The sequence below is a fragment of the Xenopus laevis genome, chromosome 1L, assembly GCF_017654675.1.
Source record: "Xenopus laevis strain J_2021 chromosome 1L, Xenopus_laevis_v10.1, whole genome shotgun sequence".
Classification (NCBI taxonomy): domain Eukaryota; kingdom Metazoa; phylum Chordata; class Amphibia; order Anura; family Pipidae; genus Xenopus; species Xenopus laevis.
The window spans coordinates 60,103,999-60,122,286 of NC_054371.1; the positions used below are offsets into that span (position 1 = coordinate 60,103,999).

The following is an 18,288-nucleotide window of genomic DNA, read 5'->3' on the forward strand; positions in this document are numbered from 1 at the left end:
TTACATGCCTGTTCAAACTATAATAATGGAGAGCCGAGAGGATAACATTAGCTTAATCCATTTTAGGGTTTAGTGCACAAATTTCTTGTTGTGCCTGCAGGGGGCCCACCAGTGAGATCTTTGTCCTTCATCCACTGATGTCTTTAAATCAGCCCTGTAGCAGTTACTATATGTGTGCCTAAAATGGATTGGCTGGGTTTATCCTCTTAGTTTTTCCTATTATCGTTTAATGGACATTCAACACACCTTCTTTATATTCCAGATCCACTGTGAGGGCATTCATCATTTTTAGGTGCTTGGTTTCAGCCCCCTCATGCAAAAATGGCAAAGAAGTATTCTATAGAACTCAGCTCATGCTATGCCATGTGTATGCCAACTTGCTTCTGCTTTATTTCAGTTTTTGGTTTCTGGCAAAGGCTGCATGTTCTGTATGTAGCTATCTGCTACAACCATGACTTTTGTATGTAGCACCCTGTAATAGCTGTTTGTGGTGTGAAACCTGGAATGGGATGTCCTTAATTACCGTACATACCATATAGCTACCATAGATATCTATACCGTGACATTTTCTTTTCTGTATGGCATCTGCAGCAGATCCTAGAAACTGCTAAACACTAGAGGTCATGACTACATATAGGGACTTGTAGTATCTTATAATGAGTTGTTCAACTTCATGGTCCTTAGGATGAAAAACTGGATTGTACTTTGTTTTTTTCCCTTATAAGCTGGCATGAGAATTCTAGTTATGCCCCTTAAAGTAAAGTCTAAAATAAAATAAGGCTAGAAATGCTATATTTTGTATACTAAACATAAACATGAACTCACTACACCACAAGCTTAATAAAACAAATGATTTATGCTTTTAAAGTTGGCCACAGGAGGTCACCATCTTGTAACTTTGTTAAACATCTTTGCAAAACCAAGACTGTGCACATGCTCAGTCAATGCAGACTGCACTGGGTCCTGTGTTGTCATGTAACGTGGATTTTATCGTTTTTGTATTGTTTAATACAAACTTTCTCCAACTCTTCAGGGCTCTTTCTGTAGGTTTTATCTTAACTGAGACAAAAGAATTATATTGCGCAAAAATAAAAACACAGAGCAACATGTCCTTAATTTGTAGAGAAAGTTACTACTTTCTCTGAAATTATCCCAGTTTTTTCAAAATTAACCACATAATTAAGTATTTCAGTGTTTCTATCAATCAAAGTGTTTTAGTGTTTATTTAGTAATTTTTGTAATTATTATTAATAATTATTATTATTATTAATTATTGTAGTACTTTTGTAGTAATTTAGTGTTTCTGTCAATCAACACAAGTATTTTAGTGTTTCTAAAAACAGTCAATGAGCAGCGTCTGCTATCACAAAATGATATATATATTTATTTAATAAAAATTGAATGGTTTCAAAATAGTATTATATGGAAGCTGTTGCATATTTGACATGTCATACTTGGTAAAACCTGTTTTAGCCTAGAATCATATATAATACAATGAGCAAGCAGCATTATGTCCATGGAAAATATTTTCTGATTCTGCTACTTTGGAAAACCTATATCTAACGAATAAGAATATGATTATATGGTTGATATACCTCAAACGTCAGACAGGGTTTTATACTGATAGATGGTCACTATTGACTGATGACCTTCTAGGCTGTATTGCAGCTTGTCGTTGCTGAGATGTTGGATATGATTTAGACAAGGCCAGCAGTTGCATGTTCTCGCATGGTTTGTATGGAGATTATATATATATATATATATATATATATATATATATATATATATATATATATATATATATATATATATATATATATATATATATATGGTATGTATATATATATATATATATATATATATATATATATATATGGTATGTATATATATATATATATATATATATATATATATATATATATACATACATATATATATATATATATATATATATATATATATATATATATATATATATATATATATATATATATATATATATATATATATAAAAACATATATCTTGTAAATGATATCCTTATAAAGGGTGGTTATAAACGGGGAGTTCTGATATCATTTCTGTCACATGACTCACTGAAACTTGTGTATTATAATAAATAAAGTACCCCCAGTTGTAAAATATGAGGATATTAGAAGTTACCTTCGGCCTCGTGTTTTTATATGGTCATGAAATTAAAATATCCTTATATTTTACAAGAGGGGGTACTTTATTCACTATATATCGAACAGGTGATCTAGCCTTTGTTAAGTACTAGTGTGCAATACGCAAATACCTTGAAGCATGAAGCATGTTGCATGTTCCATCCTGATGGAACTCCCATATAGCTGGTATGAGTGACAACATCACATTGGGACATCCATCACAAACAGTAATCAAATGCATCCAATGAAAATAATTTAGGTAACGAAAATTTTTTTTTTTTTTTAATTAAAAGTCCAAGTCCAGCTACAAGACTACAATGAACAGTGTACTAGCGACATTTATATATGATAGCAATACTATTATTCATATAAATAATCTGCGACCAAGTAAAAATCCTAAATTCATGATATAAAAAGACAAACATAATGCAGATAACTTATTGTTCACATATGGATGAAAATGTTGGTTATAACCAGTTTCTGCTGAGGGTTAAAAACACTGCAAATGGTTTCATTGAACAAATATACTACAATCCTGGGAATGCCTTTTCCATTCTGTGTAACTAAAAAGAATCTCAAGTCAATATATAATAAAACACACAGCAAGTAAGATTCCATGTTATTCATGTGTTTGGTGAATATTGGCTTTTGTTGTCTTTGCAATATTTGAAATAATGAAACCGATACATTGGATTCTTGTTAAATAATATGTATTGTTATTGTCTTCAGGCCAAGAATGACTAAGTAGTTAAGTATTTAATAGTTAAGGTCACATTCATAGTATCTATTTCTCTTTCAGCCTATTGGAGCACTGAACCCAAAGAGAGCAGACTTCTTTGATGAACGCTATAAAACCTGGGAAGATGACCAAGTTCCCAAATTTCATTATGGCACACATTATTCAACTGCAAGTTTTGTACTTAGCTGGCTGCTGAGAATTGTGAGTAAGGCTCACCCTGAATGTGGTGACATAATGCTGTTGAGCAACTATGTATTGTAAAGAGAGTATGCACATGTTGTTGTGTAAATATTTAGTGAATTAAATCCCATTACACTCACTTGCCCATTGCCTAGCCTATAAACACTCGAATAGCCCTCTTGGGGAACCTAAACCCTTAGGCCCAAATTATTTGGTAATTATTTGAATGATGGCCTCTTTCTACTAAAAGAATAAATGCTTTGTCGAGAGTGCAGATCTATAATTTAAAAACCTAGTTATGTTTGTTTTCTAGATTCAGCAGAAATAAATGTGATTTTTTTGTGTATATATTTGGTAACACAACAAATTAATCCAGAAACTAGAATTGGATTCAAAGTACATGTATGGGAAATGTTACCCAGAATGCTCATTATTTAAAAATGCAAGACAACTGGATTATATGCCTCTAAAATGATTAATTATATCTTAGTTGGGATCAAGTAGAAGTTGATGGTTTATTACAAGAGAAAGGAAATAATGTTTAAAAAATGTTAATTATTTTGTTAAAATTGTGTCTTTGGGAGATGGCCTTCCCTTAATAATGCATCCCATGTACCTGTTGTAATTTGTGAATATTTGTTAAGCAGATTTTTAGATTTTTACACTTTGAATACCCATTGTCATGCTGAAAGAAAAAAAATTAGTTTCTCATTAAAGTTTTATATAATTAGTTAGTATGTGTTGGAATACTACCTAGAAAGTAATTCAATTCTAACATACACAAAATGACCATCTTTAAAGAAAGGAAAGCTGAGCAATCTTTCCCTATTGAGTTAGTATTGTAGATCATAAATCCATTTTGATCTGCATACATAATTTCCAAGGTATGCACACTATTATTTTGATTGTATCAAAGGGGGCGGTTTACCTTCATAATAAGATGTATTTGTGGCTTTCATGTGCTAAATGAAGCATTTTTCTAATTTATATGGATTGCAGGAAATAAAGGATATAGACCTTGCTAATTCCCAGTTAAAGGAGAAGGAAAGCTACCAAAGCAGTTTATTGGCAATCGATTAGCCACAACAGTGCAAGCTAGAACACTATATTTATTCTGCAGAATGCTTTACCATGCCTGAGTAAACAATTCTAGAAGCTCTCTCTGTTTGGGATTGCAGCTGCCATATTAGTTTGGTGTGTCATTGCTTCCTGCCTGAGTCTCTCCCTGCTCAGTTACAGCAGGTAGGGGGTAAAGGAAGGAGCAGAGGCAGAGAGGAACAAATTGAGCATGCTCAAGCCCTTGAGGAAGTCTGATACAGAAGTCCATGTATACACAATAGAAGGAAAGAAATGCTGTGTTTCTTTTGACAGAGAACTCAGAGCAGCATTACTTTGAGGGTTTTCTGGTGTATTTATAGACCTTTCTGATTACTTCATTTTAGCCTTTCCTTCTCATTTAATCACAATAAACTTATATGAAGACTGTTTGATGCAGGCGATTGCCGATACCATTTAGCAGTCCTCCTCAAAGAGGCTTACATCACACACAGTATGGGCACAGCCCCATTCAAGTTCTGAATCAGAGCATAAATGACTGGAGAAGCATGGGGACCTGTCCATTAGCTCTTGAAGCAGACTGTGCCCAACCTCTGTGTGATGTATACTGTGCTAAGGAGGACTGAGAAATGGTGTCGCCGATCTCCTGCATCCCAATAGACTTCAGATAAGCTTATTGAGGTTAACTGGGAATTAGCTCCTAGTGAATATCTCCTAAACCCTTTTTTTTTTTTAATAATGCATGTACATTGCAAAGATGAACACATGAAAGTCATATATATAAAATTTATTATGAAGTTGAACAACCCCTTTAAGAATCGGACGCCAGATAAATACAGAAGATGAATGGTATAGCTATTAATCAAAGACACCAGCTTTACTGTACCCTTTGGCCCTAAAACACCACCATCTGTGATTCACTAAAATCAAATCATCTGGCTGGACTTTTATCTTTACGATTACATAGTATACTAGCAACAAGACTTATATTTCAAAGTCATATCAATACCTATGTAGACAATTGTTGCACTCCTTCCAAAAGAACTTTTACAATGCAGTTCTTCTTGTTTTAGTGACATCAGTTTGTATTTGAATTAAATTATCTTTGTTTTAAACAAAAGAAAGTACGGAATTATTTTAAATTAGAAGAATAGTCAGAATTTATGTCCGTAGCAGTTGTTTACCATATTCTGTTTTTACGGATGTATTACTATCTATATGTAAATGTTAATGATTTTCTTTTAGTACCCCTCTCTTTTGTGTCTTTTAGCCGTATTCCCCCACATTGGTTAAAAATCACAAAAATAAATCTACTGCAATATCACTGGACACAAGAAGAAATATTATGTTCTGTCTTGTCCAGAAAGACATGCTGTAAACTGCTGAAACTCAGGACAGTTCTTATGTTGAAGCCCTTTGTTTCTGTACATCCTGTGCTTAAACTCTCATTTACACTCAAGTGTATAACTGGTGTAATTTATCTGTTGCTAATAATGTTTAATGGCTATCATAAGGATCCTTACTGAAGCGCTGGCATTTAGTGGATTAATCGGAAATACTGTTTATTGATAACATGTTCGTTTACAATAGTTTAGGTTTCTGTAAACCTGAGAGCTAATTCATCTACCAGAAAGTAATTTCTTTGGGAAAGCATTAGCAGCATGCCATTAATTAAAGCTTGTTAGAATGGTACAAGCAGACATAAATCCTTAATATAATTTATGGTTCCTTGCTAATTTTAGGCAATTATCTACTAATGTGGGCTTAAGTGTTTTTTAACTAAGATGAGGCTTTTAAATCTTTTTAACATTTCTTATAGATAAATTCCATGTAAAGAAAATCAGAGGCAGTGTTTGCATATTATCTTCTAAAAATGGCATAAAAAAAGAGATGCTAAGATACAATGGGGGACGTGCATCATTCTGAATACACATTTACTTTCATGCAAAATTGAGTATGTCAGAAAATCTTGGAAATCCTGAGTACTTCAGTTTGCAGAACTATAAAAAAAAATTCATTAGGCATTTAACATTCATTTAAAAAATAATTTAAACCATTTATAAATTGTATTTTTCTTTCAGCTACATATAATGTGACATATGTTCCCTTATTCTAACAATAGTAATTTCTACCATATGTTTTGGCTGCAATAGGCCCAGTGTGTGACCATTATTATATTCATGTGAAATTTCCTTAACTGGCGGCTCATTCACCTGAAGGGGAGAGAGGTAAACTGTAGCATTAGTAATGTCCTACTAGCCCTGCCAATACCAGTGGCCATACAGACATATCATAAAAACTGGCTATTAGTGATATGAGTACAGGTATGGGATCCGTTAATCCGGACACCTGTTATGCAAATAGATCCGAATTACGCAAAGGCTGTCTCCCATGAATTCCATTATATCCAAATAATTAAAAATGTTAAAAATTATTTTCTTTTTCTCTGTAAGATTTACTAGATCCAAAATGTGATTTCATTAATCCCTATTGGATGCAAAACAAGCCTAATAGGTTTATTTAATATTTAAAAAAAAATTTGTAGACGTAAGGTATGAAAATCCAATTTATGGAAATATCTGTTATCTAAAAAACCCCAGGTCCCGAGCATTCTGCCACTGGGTTAAATGGAAGTTTATTGATATAACTGAGAGGCTAGATCTGACTGTATCGTGTGCTACTCTCCAGGCTGGCTTCTATTGATGTTTTAAAAGCTATTAATTTGATATAGATATTGTTAGATATATAACTTACCAAATAAATATTAAACTAAACTCTGTCTTTACATTGTGAAATGTTTTCGGCCATGGGAAGGGGTGTTATATACATTACATGCATAAATACCTCATGATAAATACATACAATGTGAAAGATATACAAAGTAGAAGAGTCATTGCACCACTTCTATAACCAAATCCACAGAAGCTCATTCTCTGCACATTGTTTTAACTTTTTTTACATTTATTTTCAATCTTTGTCTTTCATAGGAGCCATTCACAACATCTTTTCTGAATTTGCAAGGTGGTAAATTTGACCATGCAGATCGAGCTTTTTCGTCCATTGCAAGAGCATGGAGAAACTGTCAACGGGACACTTCTGATATCAAGGTAAGCTTAACATACAGTGTTACCATAATTCAACCATTATATATTCCACTGAGTCAATCGTTGGGCATCTTTCTGTGGTGGAATGGGTCTATGTATTGGAAATTTCTTTTTTTTTCTTTTTAATATTTCTTCCTTATTCCAGGCATATATTTGTACCCTTTGTACTAGTTTGGGCGATGAAGAGTTTGTTCTTTAGTGTTTGTACTTCAGGGTTTACAAGTTGGTGGGTTTTATAACAAGTTGGCCAATTATTTCTGACATTGGTGAGTTGTCAAAGTAACAAGGCACCATTTGCTGAATTTAGACTAGTTTTGCACACTTCTACAGATTAGTACTTTGAAAAACACCCATGCTTTTTCTTGTATATGGTCTTATTTTCCTGGTTAAATATTTATAAGTGGTATAAAGGTGATACCTTTATTGGCTAACTAAGATAATCATAGCAAGCTTTCAGAACTTTTTTTCAAGCTGAGTGAGTTAAACATAGAAGAAGTGCTTGGATTATTTAAAGATGGTCTATTAAAATTGGTTGTCATAGACTTCTATAATTACCATAAGAATATGGTTTACTTTAAAGTAACAAGTCAATCATTAATATCTACTTTAAATTCACAGAATATGCTAAAAAGGTTTCTCATTTGGAAAGCCAGCGGCTAGACATCAGTCACCAGCAATATGCTATGCATCTAATAGATTTGTTTTTTGTTCCCTGCTTGGATAATTAGGTTTACTATAAACAAAGACACTGCAATTCAAAGTCTTGACATTATGAAGGTGATAATAGCTTAATTCCTGGATAATCCAGGCTGCTTTAGCCCTCACTGCACTGCAATGGCAATGTTCCTGATCTTATGACCTCTTTTTATTTCTCTTGGCTGCCTAGAAAACTATTTTGCTAAAGTTTGCCTAAGGGGGATTTGGGGGCCACTTATCTGTTGACCCATAGCTAGAGCAGAATATGACCCTGACAAAACCTTACAGCTTTGCCAATATTCCTTTTTTGGAATGAAGCAGCAATCTATTTTGCAAATTTGTTTTCTAAACTCTATTGATCAGCATTTACTGAATCCTATTGCGTTACTGTCTGTTTTATGGTTTATTTCTAAAAGCACTTTATCATTACCAAGCAGATATCCACTTTCTTTGGGTGCTCATCTTTTGCCACAGAGGTATCAAATAAGTTAGCATTTCAATGCTAGTGCAGCACAACTCTGATATGGTATGGGGTATGATATCCAAAATGCTTAAGACTTTCTGTTTTCCAGGTAATTTGGGGCTACCAAAAATGTCAATATTAAAAAAAAAGTAGGATTGTTTTTTGTCATTAATATGGATTTATCCAAGCTAAGTTACTATCAACAACAGGGTCTAATCATTATAGGAAAATTATTCTGTGTACACGATGGAGGAGGAGCAGCTTTTAACTCTTTTCTCTGATATAAAATTTGAGATCTTAGGACTTTATAAAATACTGGGAAATTTACAGTTGAATAGTCCGTTTCTCTTGGCAAGTTTTAAGGCAGGACCAAGAAGGCGTTTCCTATGGGAGACTGAGCCTCAGTGGCAAATCCTTGACAATATTCTTTTAAAGGGGATTTTCAGTCTGTGACCCTCCAGCTGCTGTTGAAATGTATTATCTTCCATTCACCCTACTTTCATTGCCAATGACTGCCTCAATTCAAACTGAAGCTTCTGATAGCAGTTTGATTGGCTTATCTTCAGAGATGCATATGTTCACCATGATGGCCTTGGTGTGTGGTACAATATCCAGAAATAGAAGGCATTTTTTAGCCTAATTTTTTTTTTAAAGATTGATGTATAAAAATGATAACAGAAATCAAATAAAAGACTTAAAACAAAGTACATATCTCAGGTGTTCCAACTATGGACTTGTAAACAGGCATTACATCATATATAAATGCATTAACAGTGCAATATTTCAGTAATATAACAGTACTGTTATACATATAGTAATATGGTCACAGAAGTCACATTTTAGTTCTTCTTTAAATCCAGATTATTATAATTTTCACACAAAAGTTCCCACTGGCAAACTAGATAGTCAGAGCTTTGACTTTTTTTCAACTTTGGGTAAGGATTTAGCTTTGAAATGGCTAGGTTCGTGCACCTGTCATTTTATCTCTTTGTATAAACTCAGAAAGCATGCCATGATGATCTGCCAGTAAAATAGATGCCAGTAGAATAGATTTTTTGACATTAAGGGAGTAGATCTAAAACTTATGATAGTAGAGCCAGCTGCACGTCTTTGATGATTATGTTCCTTCACTAGATAATGAGTTTTCAGTTCCGGGTAAGATTCTTTTTATGCTAATGATCAACACCAAAAAGTGTATAAGTATGCAAGATAAAATAGAAACAAAAATGTTCACATTTTCTCCTCCACAGGAACTCATTCCTGAATTCTACTACCTTCCTGAGATGTTTGTGAATGACAATAATTACACTCTTGGAGTGATGGACGATGGCACTGTGGTTTCTGATGTTGATCTTCCACCATGGGCTAAATCCCCTGAAGAGTTTGTCCGCATAAACAGACTGGTAAGACCATGCATTTTATACAATAAAGTACGTTGCAGCTCTCTAAGGCTAATGCCAGACGGGGGCTTAAATCAACTTGCAGGCATTAGCCTACACCCAAAAACATTTTGTTGGTTCGGGTGCAGGCACATTGGCTGATTTCGGAGCAAGAATGCAAACTTTATCATTTCTTTGAGGCATGAGAAAGGGCTAGTGCCTGAAATGTTGCCTGGGTTGTTGGCAAAATAAACACTTTCACAAGATTCGGACTGCTGCAGCATGTTTATCTTTCAGCTAGGGATGCACTGAATCCAGGAATTGGTTCGGGATTCGGCCAGGATAGGCCTATTTCAGGAGGATTTGGCCGAATCCTTTTGCCTGGCCGAACTGAAGCAGAATTCTAATTTTGCAAATTAGGGGCGGGGAGGAAAATCACGTGACTTTTTGTCACAAAACAAGGGAGCAAAAATCTTTGCATATGCAAATTAGGATACGTTTTGGTATTCAGACAAATCTTTAGTGAAGGATTCGGCCAAATCCAAAATTGTGGATTCGGTGCATCCCTACGTTCAGCAGGCTTATTTCACCCCCTGTCTGGCATTAGCATTAAGAAATTATCATAATCTAATACCTTGTTTTCTGCAAGAGTTGCTTTAGTGATTAGGACCCTTGTCCTATGTTTGTGCATAGCATTATTACTATAATCATTCCTTTTTGATATAGCACCAACATATTCCACAGTGCTGTATAGCGATTAAACCTCATTCACATTGAATTACAACCCAGTAAATTTACTACCTGTAACTCGATAAGTTATAGCTTTTTACACTTTTGCCACAGGAATTCCAGGCAGCAGTGTGATACATTTTAATAAGCTTTTCAGATGAAGTGTATTTGATCCTAATTTGTCAATTGGCAACTGATTCTGATCCTGAGAGTATATCAATAGAACTCTCATGTTGAAATGCAAAACAAAATGTGAATGGCTCTTCTTAAAGGACATGTAAAGCCTACATTTTCCTACCATGTTTATAAGTTGGGCACATCACCTCCACCCAAATTACATTATTTGAGCTTCATACATCCCCTCCATTTGCCAGCGTCTTTACATTTCCCTAAAACAAATAGCAACTTTCACCCGGGGGCCATATTCCCTCTGACACATCATTAGTACATTTATATCTGCAAACAGCACATATGTGATGTAAAGTTCACGCAATCGAAGAATGCAGTATAACACAGGCAGAATTTAATATGATGACTTACTGTGATCATTTACTATGCTTGGATGTAATGGTTACTCTGAGCTCAGGTTAGAGGAGGTAATAATTTTAAAATAGGAGCAGACAGCTAGAACAGAGAAATGAGCCCACAGCCAAAGGAAATTCCTGAGGGAGGGGGCTGGATGGGTTACAGGAGCAGAATGATTTTTAAGTGATTAAGGGGATGCTGCAGTCTTACTGTCAACCTTTTAACAACCAGAGTGGCAGGTATTTAGAGATTTCAAAAAAGGCTCTTCAATGATTACATTTTTGTGAGAGTCCTCTCATGTGTCCCTGCACCTTACCTGAGCATTGAAAGGAAAGGAAGTGCTCAACAAACTGGCTTTTTTTCACATAAATAGGCTGCAGTCTATTAATGATCTGGAAACTGTGACTTCTTGCACTCACAATGCAAGATGACCAGTTAAAGCATGACACTTGATAGGTGTGCCTCTAAAATCCCTACCATAAAGCAGAACAGTCTTGCTTTGCTAAACAGGAAATCGTTGCATGAGCTGGAAATGGATTCTTCAGGCAAGTATAACTTTTTTTTTTTTATTATATATAAAACATAACTTTTTTCCCCCAAATGTACATGACTTTATGCTATTTTGAACTTCGTAACTTATTTATATCTTTGTTTTGTAAGTTTACTTTTACATTTGGGCTTACACAGTATTTTGTTTTTCTTGATCTTTTTTTTTTTTTTTTTTACACAACCGCATTCCTCCTAAACAAAATCTGTTCCCAAACAGAAAGTAATGTGGGTTTTCTGCTCTACTGGCAGGAGCAAACCACCATGCCATGTATTTGTTTATATAGATAAATGTTGTCATATGGGTTTCAGGGAGGGGAGGTGGTCAAGAAAACAAAACAAACAAGTGAGACATGTTATTAAGCATTTATTGCTACTTGATCTGAAGTGTGGCAGGGGGAGTAGCGTTGACAACGTCATTGGGGCTGTTATCTGTGTCTTTACCTTTTTCTTTATTGTCTAAAACATTTTTGGTATTAATTAGGTAACGATGGGTATAAATAATATTGGCAATAGCAGCAATTCATTTATTAGTAACCACCAGATCCAACACTCTTTATAAAGTAGTAAATGTGAAGCATGAATCGGTTACAATACTGTGCATTTTACAAATAAGACCATCATTCAGGGCCGGATTTACATAGTGGGCCCCCCTAGGCCCACTACCGTTCATCGCCCCTGTCCACTCCAGGGGGACTGGAGCAATGGGGCTTGGCACACGGGAAATTTAAAAAATGATTGTATCTCCAGCGCATCCCCAGTGTTTTTGAACCAATGTGGGTGTGGTTGGGCAGCATGCCGCCCCCCTAAAATCCTGCCACCCTAGGCCCGGGCCTAGGTGGCCTTTCCACAAATCCGGGCCTGCCATCATTAGCAGCCCTAAGAACATTAAGTTCCATGTAATTATTCTGCATTGACTCCACCTGAAATGTTGCACATTTTAGCTCTAAAGGAGTGGTTTACCTTAAAATCAACCTCTGCACAATGCTTGCAATGATTTTTTTTTTTTTATAACGGTTTGAAATTGTCTTCATTTTTTTATTCTTTGTGGGTTTTAACAATTTAGTTTTTGTTCTGCAACAACTAGGATATAGATTGTTGTATGGTTGCTTTACTCTTGTACCCAAGCAGAGATTTGGATGGCACACAGGTAGATGGGTAGGGCAGGATCTGAAGATAAGTCATATGAACATAACAATAAAAACATAATCATCAATGTGCTTCCAGTCCGTTATACTGGATAAAACTATACACATTGCTCTGGCTGTACCTGTCCTGATCTGTCCGGTGTTTCTGAAGAATCAGGAAATATAATAGGCTTGATAACTAATGTTGCTTTCTCATTGTAGTGCAAAGCATTGCTATTGATAAGAAGATTAAGTTCTCCCCCACCCCTTCACACCCCGCATCTCTGAATACTATGTATCTGCCTCAATATATCATTGTGAGGCATCTTTATTCAGCATGTAATTAAAAAGCTTTTTGCTGGGAAGAATTTTAAGTGTTTGTTTGCAATCAGCATTAAATAATGCAGCTTTGTGTGGCTCTCCAGGCAGAAAGAAATTATGCAGGTAAAAAAAGCACGCTGCTCTACAAATTGATTCTCCATTTCCATTTAGAATCCAGCCTCACTTGTCTCTGTATCAGATCAGGTGCGTTTAGCTGTACCTTTCGCTTCTCTTTTTCTTCCAGCACCAAATTATATGCAATGATCGCAGCCCTTGAAATTTATACTACTTTGATCTGTGACCTTTTTGTGGTGCTAATCGGGTTCCCCATATCATTATGCCTCTCTCATTAATCATATTTCCTGCAACCCGACAGGCAGCCAGACAGACGTAGCCCCTGTTTCAGGTCTGTGTTGGCAGGCTTGTTCTTTAGTGGACTATTATAGTGCTATACGCTGACTGAACATACCAGCACTGCATCAAGCTGTGTGCTACAATTAAAGTCAGATGTTTTTTTTTTTTTCAGGTTGAACAGGCAAATAGTGTTGCAACTGTCTGTCTTGCTAAAGCAACTGGGACAAATGATCTATATAGAACATTGCGAAATGAAAGATTTTACAGTATGGGGTCAGAGAATGACAGCTTTAGACTTCAATTAAACAACACGCCTGTTTTAAATTTTACACTCCACCTTTATACTGTGAAATTGGTCTGTTTTTGAATGTATTACACTATAATAATATTGTTATTTTCTTAACGCTGACTGCTTGTCTCTCAGGATTTTTTTAGAGGCAGGTTTTTGTTTGTTTCTGATCTCTTGCTAGAAAGACATTTCTCCCTTGATCAAAAATCACTGCAGGTTTGTCTGTGTTATATACACTGCATTGTTTACAAATTTATTATTTAACGCAACATAAGTAACTTGTAGTATTTAGCTACCAGCAATCACTCTATGAAATCCTCATTGACAGGCATTTATAGATGTTTATTATGAAGCTGGTCTCTTCTTACTAGTCTGTTTAGCAAGGAAAATCCTTGCAGCTCTAGAGTATAAGAGATCACACTGCTATTTTTCCCTTTTTGAAGTATTTTGCCAGGTATTTACATAGGGTATGCAGTACCATCCAGATATATATTAGAAACATCCCCCAAACTAGCTATACATATTTATTATATGTTATTTTTATAGTACCAACATATACATCTTTTTACAGCGATTATACATCAGCCATTCCCACTTTGGAGCTTACAGTCTGTGCTCTCTATCACATTCACAAAAAGTAGGGTCAATTTTATCAGGAGCCAATTAACATGCATATATATCTAAAGTGTTGGAGGAAACCAGAGTATTCCAAGGAAACTCACACAGTCATGGAACAATTTTTTGTGCAGATAATTCCCAGGCCGGAATAGACCCCTTAACCCGTTGTCTCATTATACTGAACAAATCCCTCAATATACTTGTTTTATAATATTTTTTTAATTTAGGATGCTAAAATGTAAAATTTGTTTTTAAATATGACTTTTTAAAAAAAATCTTAATATTTTTATTAGGAAAAAAAACCACAGTCTGCTTGTATATGTATACAATAAAAACTGTGTAAATAGACAGGCTGTGCAAAATAAAAAATGTTTCTAATATAGTTAGTTAGGCAAAAATGTAATGTGTAAAGAAGGGTACCTCAGTTTCCACATAGTTGAATTTGGAATGAAATTGGATTGAAAGCCTTACTGTAGGGCATTTACCTTTTTGTTCTTAAAGTGCACCTGTTGGAAGAAAATATTTTCCCCAACTAAAGCACTGGCAGGGAGCAATTAAAAAAATAAAAATAAAACTCCTGTTTCCCCCAACCGGAGTGCTGGTTCTATTAGCCGACACCTTTGGTTGGGGAAAATGTTTTCACCTAACAGGTGCCCTTTAAGCAAGTCCAGTGTTATTTTGCCCTGGTGAATGGGGTCATTGTCCTGCTGGAAGATAAAAAATGTTGGCACAGCTTCAGGTTTCTAGCAGACTAAAACAAACCCTTTGAATTATCTCCCTGTATTTTGTACCATCCATTGTTCTTTTTATTTATAACAAGGTGTCCGCAGCATCACACTACTCCCACTGTGTCAAGAGCTCTATATCAGATTAAAAGAAACTACATCAGATATAAAGAAATACTATGTTTTTTAGAGTTTTGTAATAGAGCTAGCACACGCACACAATATTGCTGTAGTATGTGTTTTTCAACATTGAAAGCCATTATATTTTATATATAAATATATATATGTGTGTGTATATGTGTGTGTGGTTCAGCATTAGTCGAGAAAGAGTGTGGTTCAGTCTGTCAAGTCTTGATTATAACATGCTGTGCTTTATTTTTATTTTTGCGGTTGTTTTCATCAAGCAGACCTCTTGTAGACAGAGGTAATCACCACCATGTTATTGTGTCCCTGCATTATCACTTTTCACCAATTTCTTTCCAATCAATAAGTTAACTCTTAAGGATTCTCTCAACGCCAGTTTTTTTTTTTCAAACTGTTCATAAGCCCTCTTTAAATGCACTAGTAGCTTTGTGTTCATCCCTGCTCTCCACCTCCTATTATGAACTTACAATGTTGAATTGATATTGTTATAGGTCACTCATAAATCCTATAATCCTAACTGAGGAAAATCTAATGACCGATTAACTAAAATTTGTTGAAGTTTTCACAAGCAAATGTGCATAAATTAGCATTTTTCTTTTTTTTATGTAATTTACTAAAGCAATTTAAAAAATATCCTGCTCTGAAATGGCTTAAAGGAGAAGGAAAGCTACAGAGGCATTTTATTGCCAATAGATTAGCTGCAATAGTACAAGCTAGAATGCTATATTTATTCAGTAGAATGTTTTACCATACCTGAGTAAAAAGCTCTAGAAACTCTCTGTTTGTTTAGGATAGGAGCTGCAGTATTAACTTGGTGTTACATCACTTCCTGCCTGAGTCTCTCCCTGCTCTGGGCTCAGATTACAGTAGAGAAGGGAGGGGGGTGGGGAAGAGGAGCAAACTGAGCATGCTCTTGCCCAGGGCAATGAGGTTTAAGCTGAAAACAGGAAGTCTGATACAGAAGCCCAGGAGTACACAATAGAAGGAAAGAAATGCTGTGTTTCTTTTGACAGAGGACTCAGAGCAGCAATACTTTGAGGGTTTACTGCTATATTTAGGTGGACCTTTCTGATAAGGCTTACTTAGTTTTAACCTTTCCTTCTCCTTTAAATCATTATAAAATCAATATGCAGTGAAAAGCTTTTTCACATGTATTCATTCCCATGCTGCAGGCAAATGAATGGACTCCCACAAAAATTCATGGAAGAAAGTTACTTTAACCAGCTATGCATCTAGATCCACTGGTTTATTAGTAAATATACAAACTAAACTTCAGAGTCATAAATCCAAATTTGCTACAATGTGGGCCAGTAGTAGTAGCATTACACGCATGCCATAGGTGTTGTTTTCCCCATGGGGGTCCGGCCTTTGGTCAGACAAGGTTCCATACAAGGTTACGTATACAGTTATGGTTATCCAGAATGCTCGGGACCTGGGGTTTTTCAGATAGCAGATGCTTCCGTAATGTGGATCTACGTGCCTTAAAGTCTACTAGAAAATCATTTAAACATTAAATAAACCCAATAGGCTGGTTTGCTTCCCATAAGTATCAATTATATCTTAGTTTGGATCAAGTACAGGTTTGGGTTCCCACAGTTTGGGAACCACTACCATATTCCCTACCATGCTTAAGACCATTTAAAATGATTGGCCTCCACCTTTAATCAATACACTCTTCTGTTACAGCAGATGTTTGGAATGAACACTTATTGGCAGGTGCAGCAAAGCAGAGCAATTTTAGGCTATGTGTTTGAAAGCAAGTTAGAATTTTTAAAAATCTGTTTTTAAAATAATTGAGATACTAAATAGAAATCATTTTTTTAAGTTTGGATTATTTGATTATAATACACAAGAGCCATGAATATCTTGTAAATTATATCATTATAAATGAAGTTTAGTGATTTAATTGGTTATAATCTGAGTTTATTGCTGTAATTTCTGTCACAATTCACTGAAACTTGTGTGTTATGATAAATAAAGTAAATATTCAAAGTAACCTTGGAGTTCCATGATCTGTATAAAAGCACTCAGCCTTCGGCCTCATGTTTTTCTATGGTCATGGAACTCCTCTGTAACTTATAATATCCTTATATTTTACAAGAGGGGAATACTTTATTCACCATATCATAGAGTCTATGGGAGATGGCTTTCCTGTAATTTGGAGCTTTCTGGATAATGGGTTTCAGGATAACAGATCGGCCGCAGAGACCAAAAAATTCCATAGAGCCACATGTGATGGTGTTTTTTTTATGCAATACAGTGGCAGCATTGGACACAATAGAGGTTTTTTTTTTAAAGCATTTAAAGTGGACCTGTCACCCAGACACAAAAATCTGTATAATAAAAGTCCTTTTCAAATTAAACATAAAATACAATTTCTAGTTTTTTATTAAAGCATTCATAGCTGTTGTAAGCTCATTTAAAAATGTCAGCTGTCAATGAAATATTGTCTGCCCCTCCTCTATGCCCTGGGCATACTTACTTTCACTTTCCATCAGGGGCGCTTCTATAATGAGGCCGCCTGAAAATCTTGCCTCAGGCGGCAAAATGTGGGTCAGTCAAGGGGCGGCATTTGGACTGCTGCAGGAAGAAAAGAAACTTGCTTGGCAATTTTGGCAAATGTAAATATGCGCAGCGAGCCAGCGCATAATGCGCATGCACCTTCACCTTCCAGTCAGTTCCCTCCTACTGGCTGTTGCCCCTGGCCCTGACTTGTCCACTGGGATGTGCGGAGTGCGGTGCCAGTCAGAGTGTCACGTGACGTGGTGTGTAACATTCTGCTCTGCGCTCCGCTGCTCCCTGGCTGCTTACGTGACGCCGATGACGTCACCTTCTCCGCACATATCTCCAGGCCTCGTGTTGGCTTTTGGAGTTTCAGTTTGGACTGCAGTGCCTGGACCTGGTGGTGTCGTGGTGGCTGGCTGCTGCGTCTGTCTAGGGCAGAAGGCACTGTCTGTGTGAGGCAGAGTTTATTCACAAGAAGAACCAGGTACTGTACTGTACTTACAGAACAAATATTTGGAATAAATAATATAATAGTTGTGCTGCCTGTCTGTCTGTTATATGAATTCTCCACTACCATTCCACTGTGTGTGTCATCAAAAAGCCAGTATTTATAATTAGTCTGCCC

The 18,288-nt window shown here is 35.7% G+C and overlaps 1 protein-coding gene across 2 annotated transcripts in view; it reads left to right on the forward strand.

Annotated features, from left to right (window-relative positions):
• LOC108699406 (lipopolysaccharide-responsive and beige-like anchor protein) overlaps positions 1–18,288 on the forward strand; it is a 392,949-nt gene that overhangs the window by 293,982 nt on the left and 80,679 nt on the right. For both annotated transcript variants that reach the window (XM_041589518.1, XM_018231478.2), the window contains exons 44-46: positions 2,963–3,103; positions 7,126–7,245; positions 9,652–9,804. In XM_041589518.1, coding sequence (XP_041445452.1) covers positions 2,963–3,103; positions 7,126–7,245; positions 9,652–9,804 — 414 coding nt within the window. The remainder of the gene's footprint in view (positions 1–2,962; positions 3,104–7,125; positions 7,246–9,651; positions 9,805–18,288) is intronic.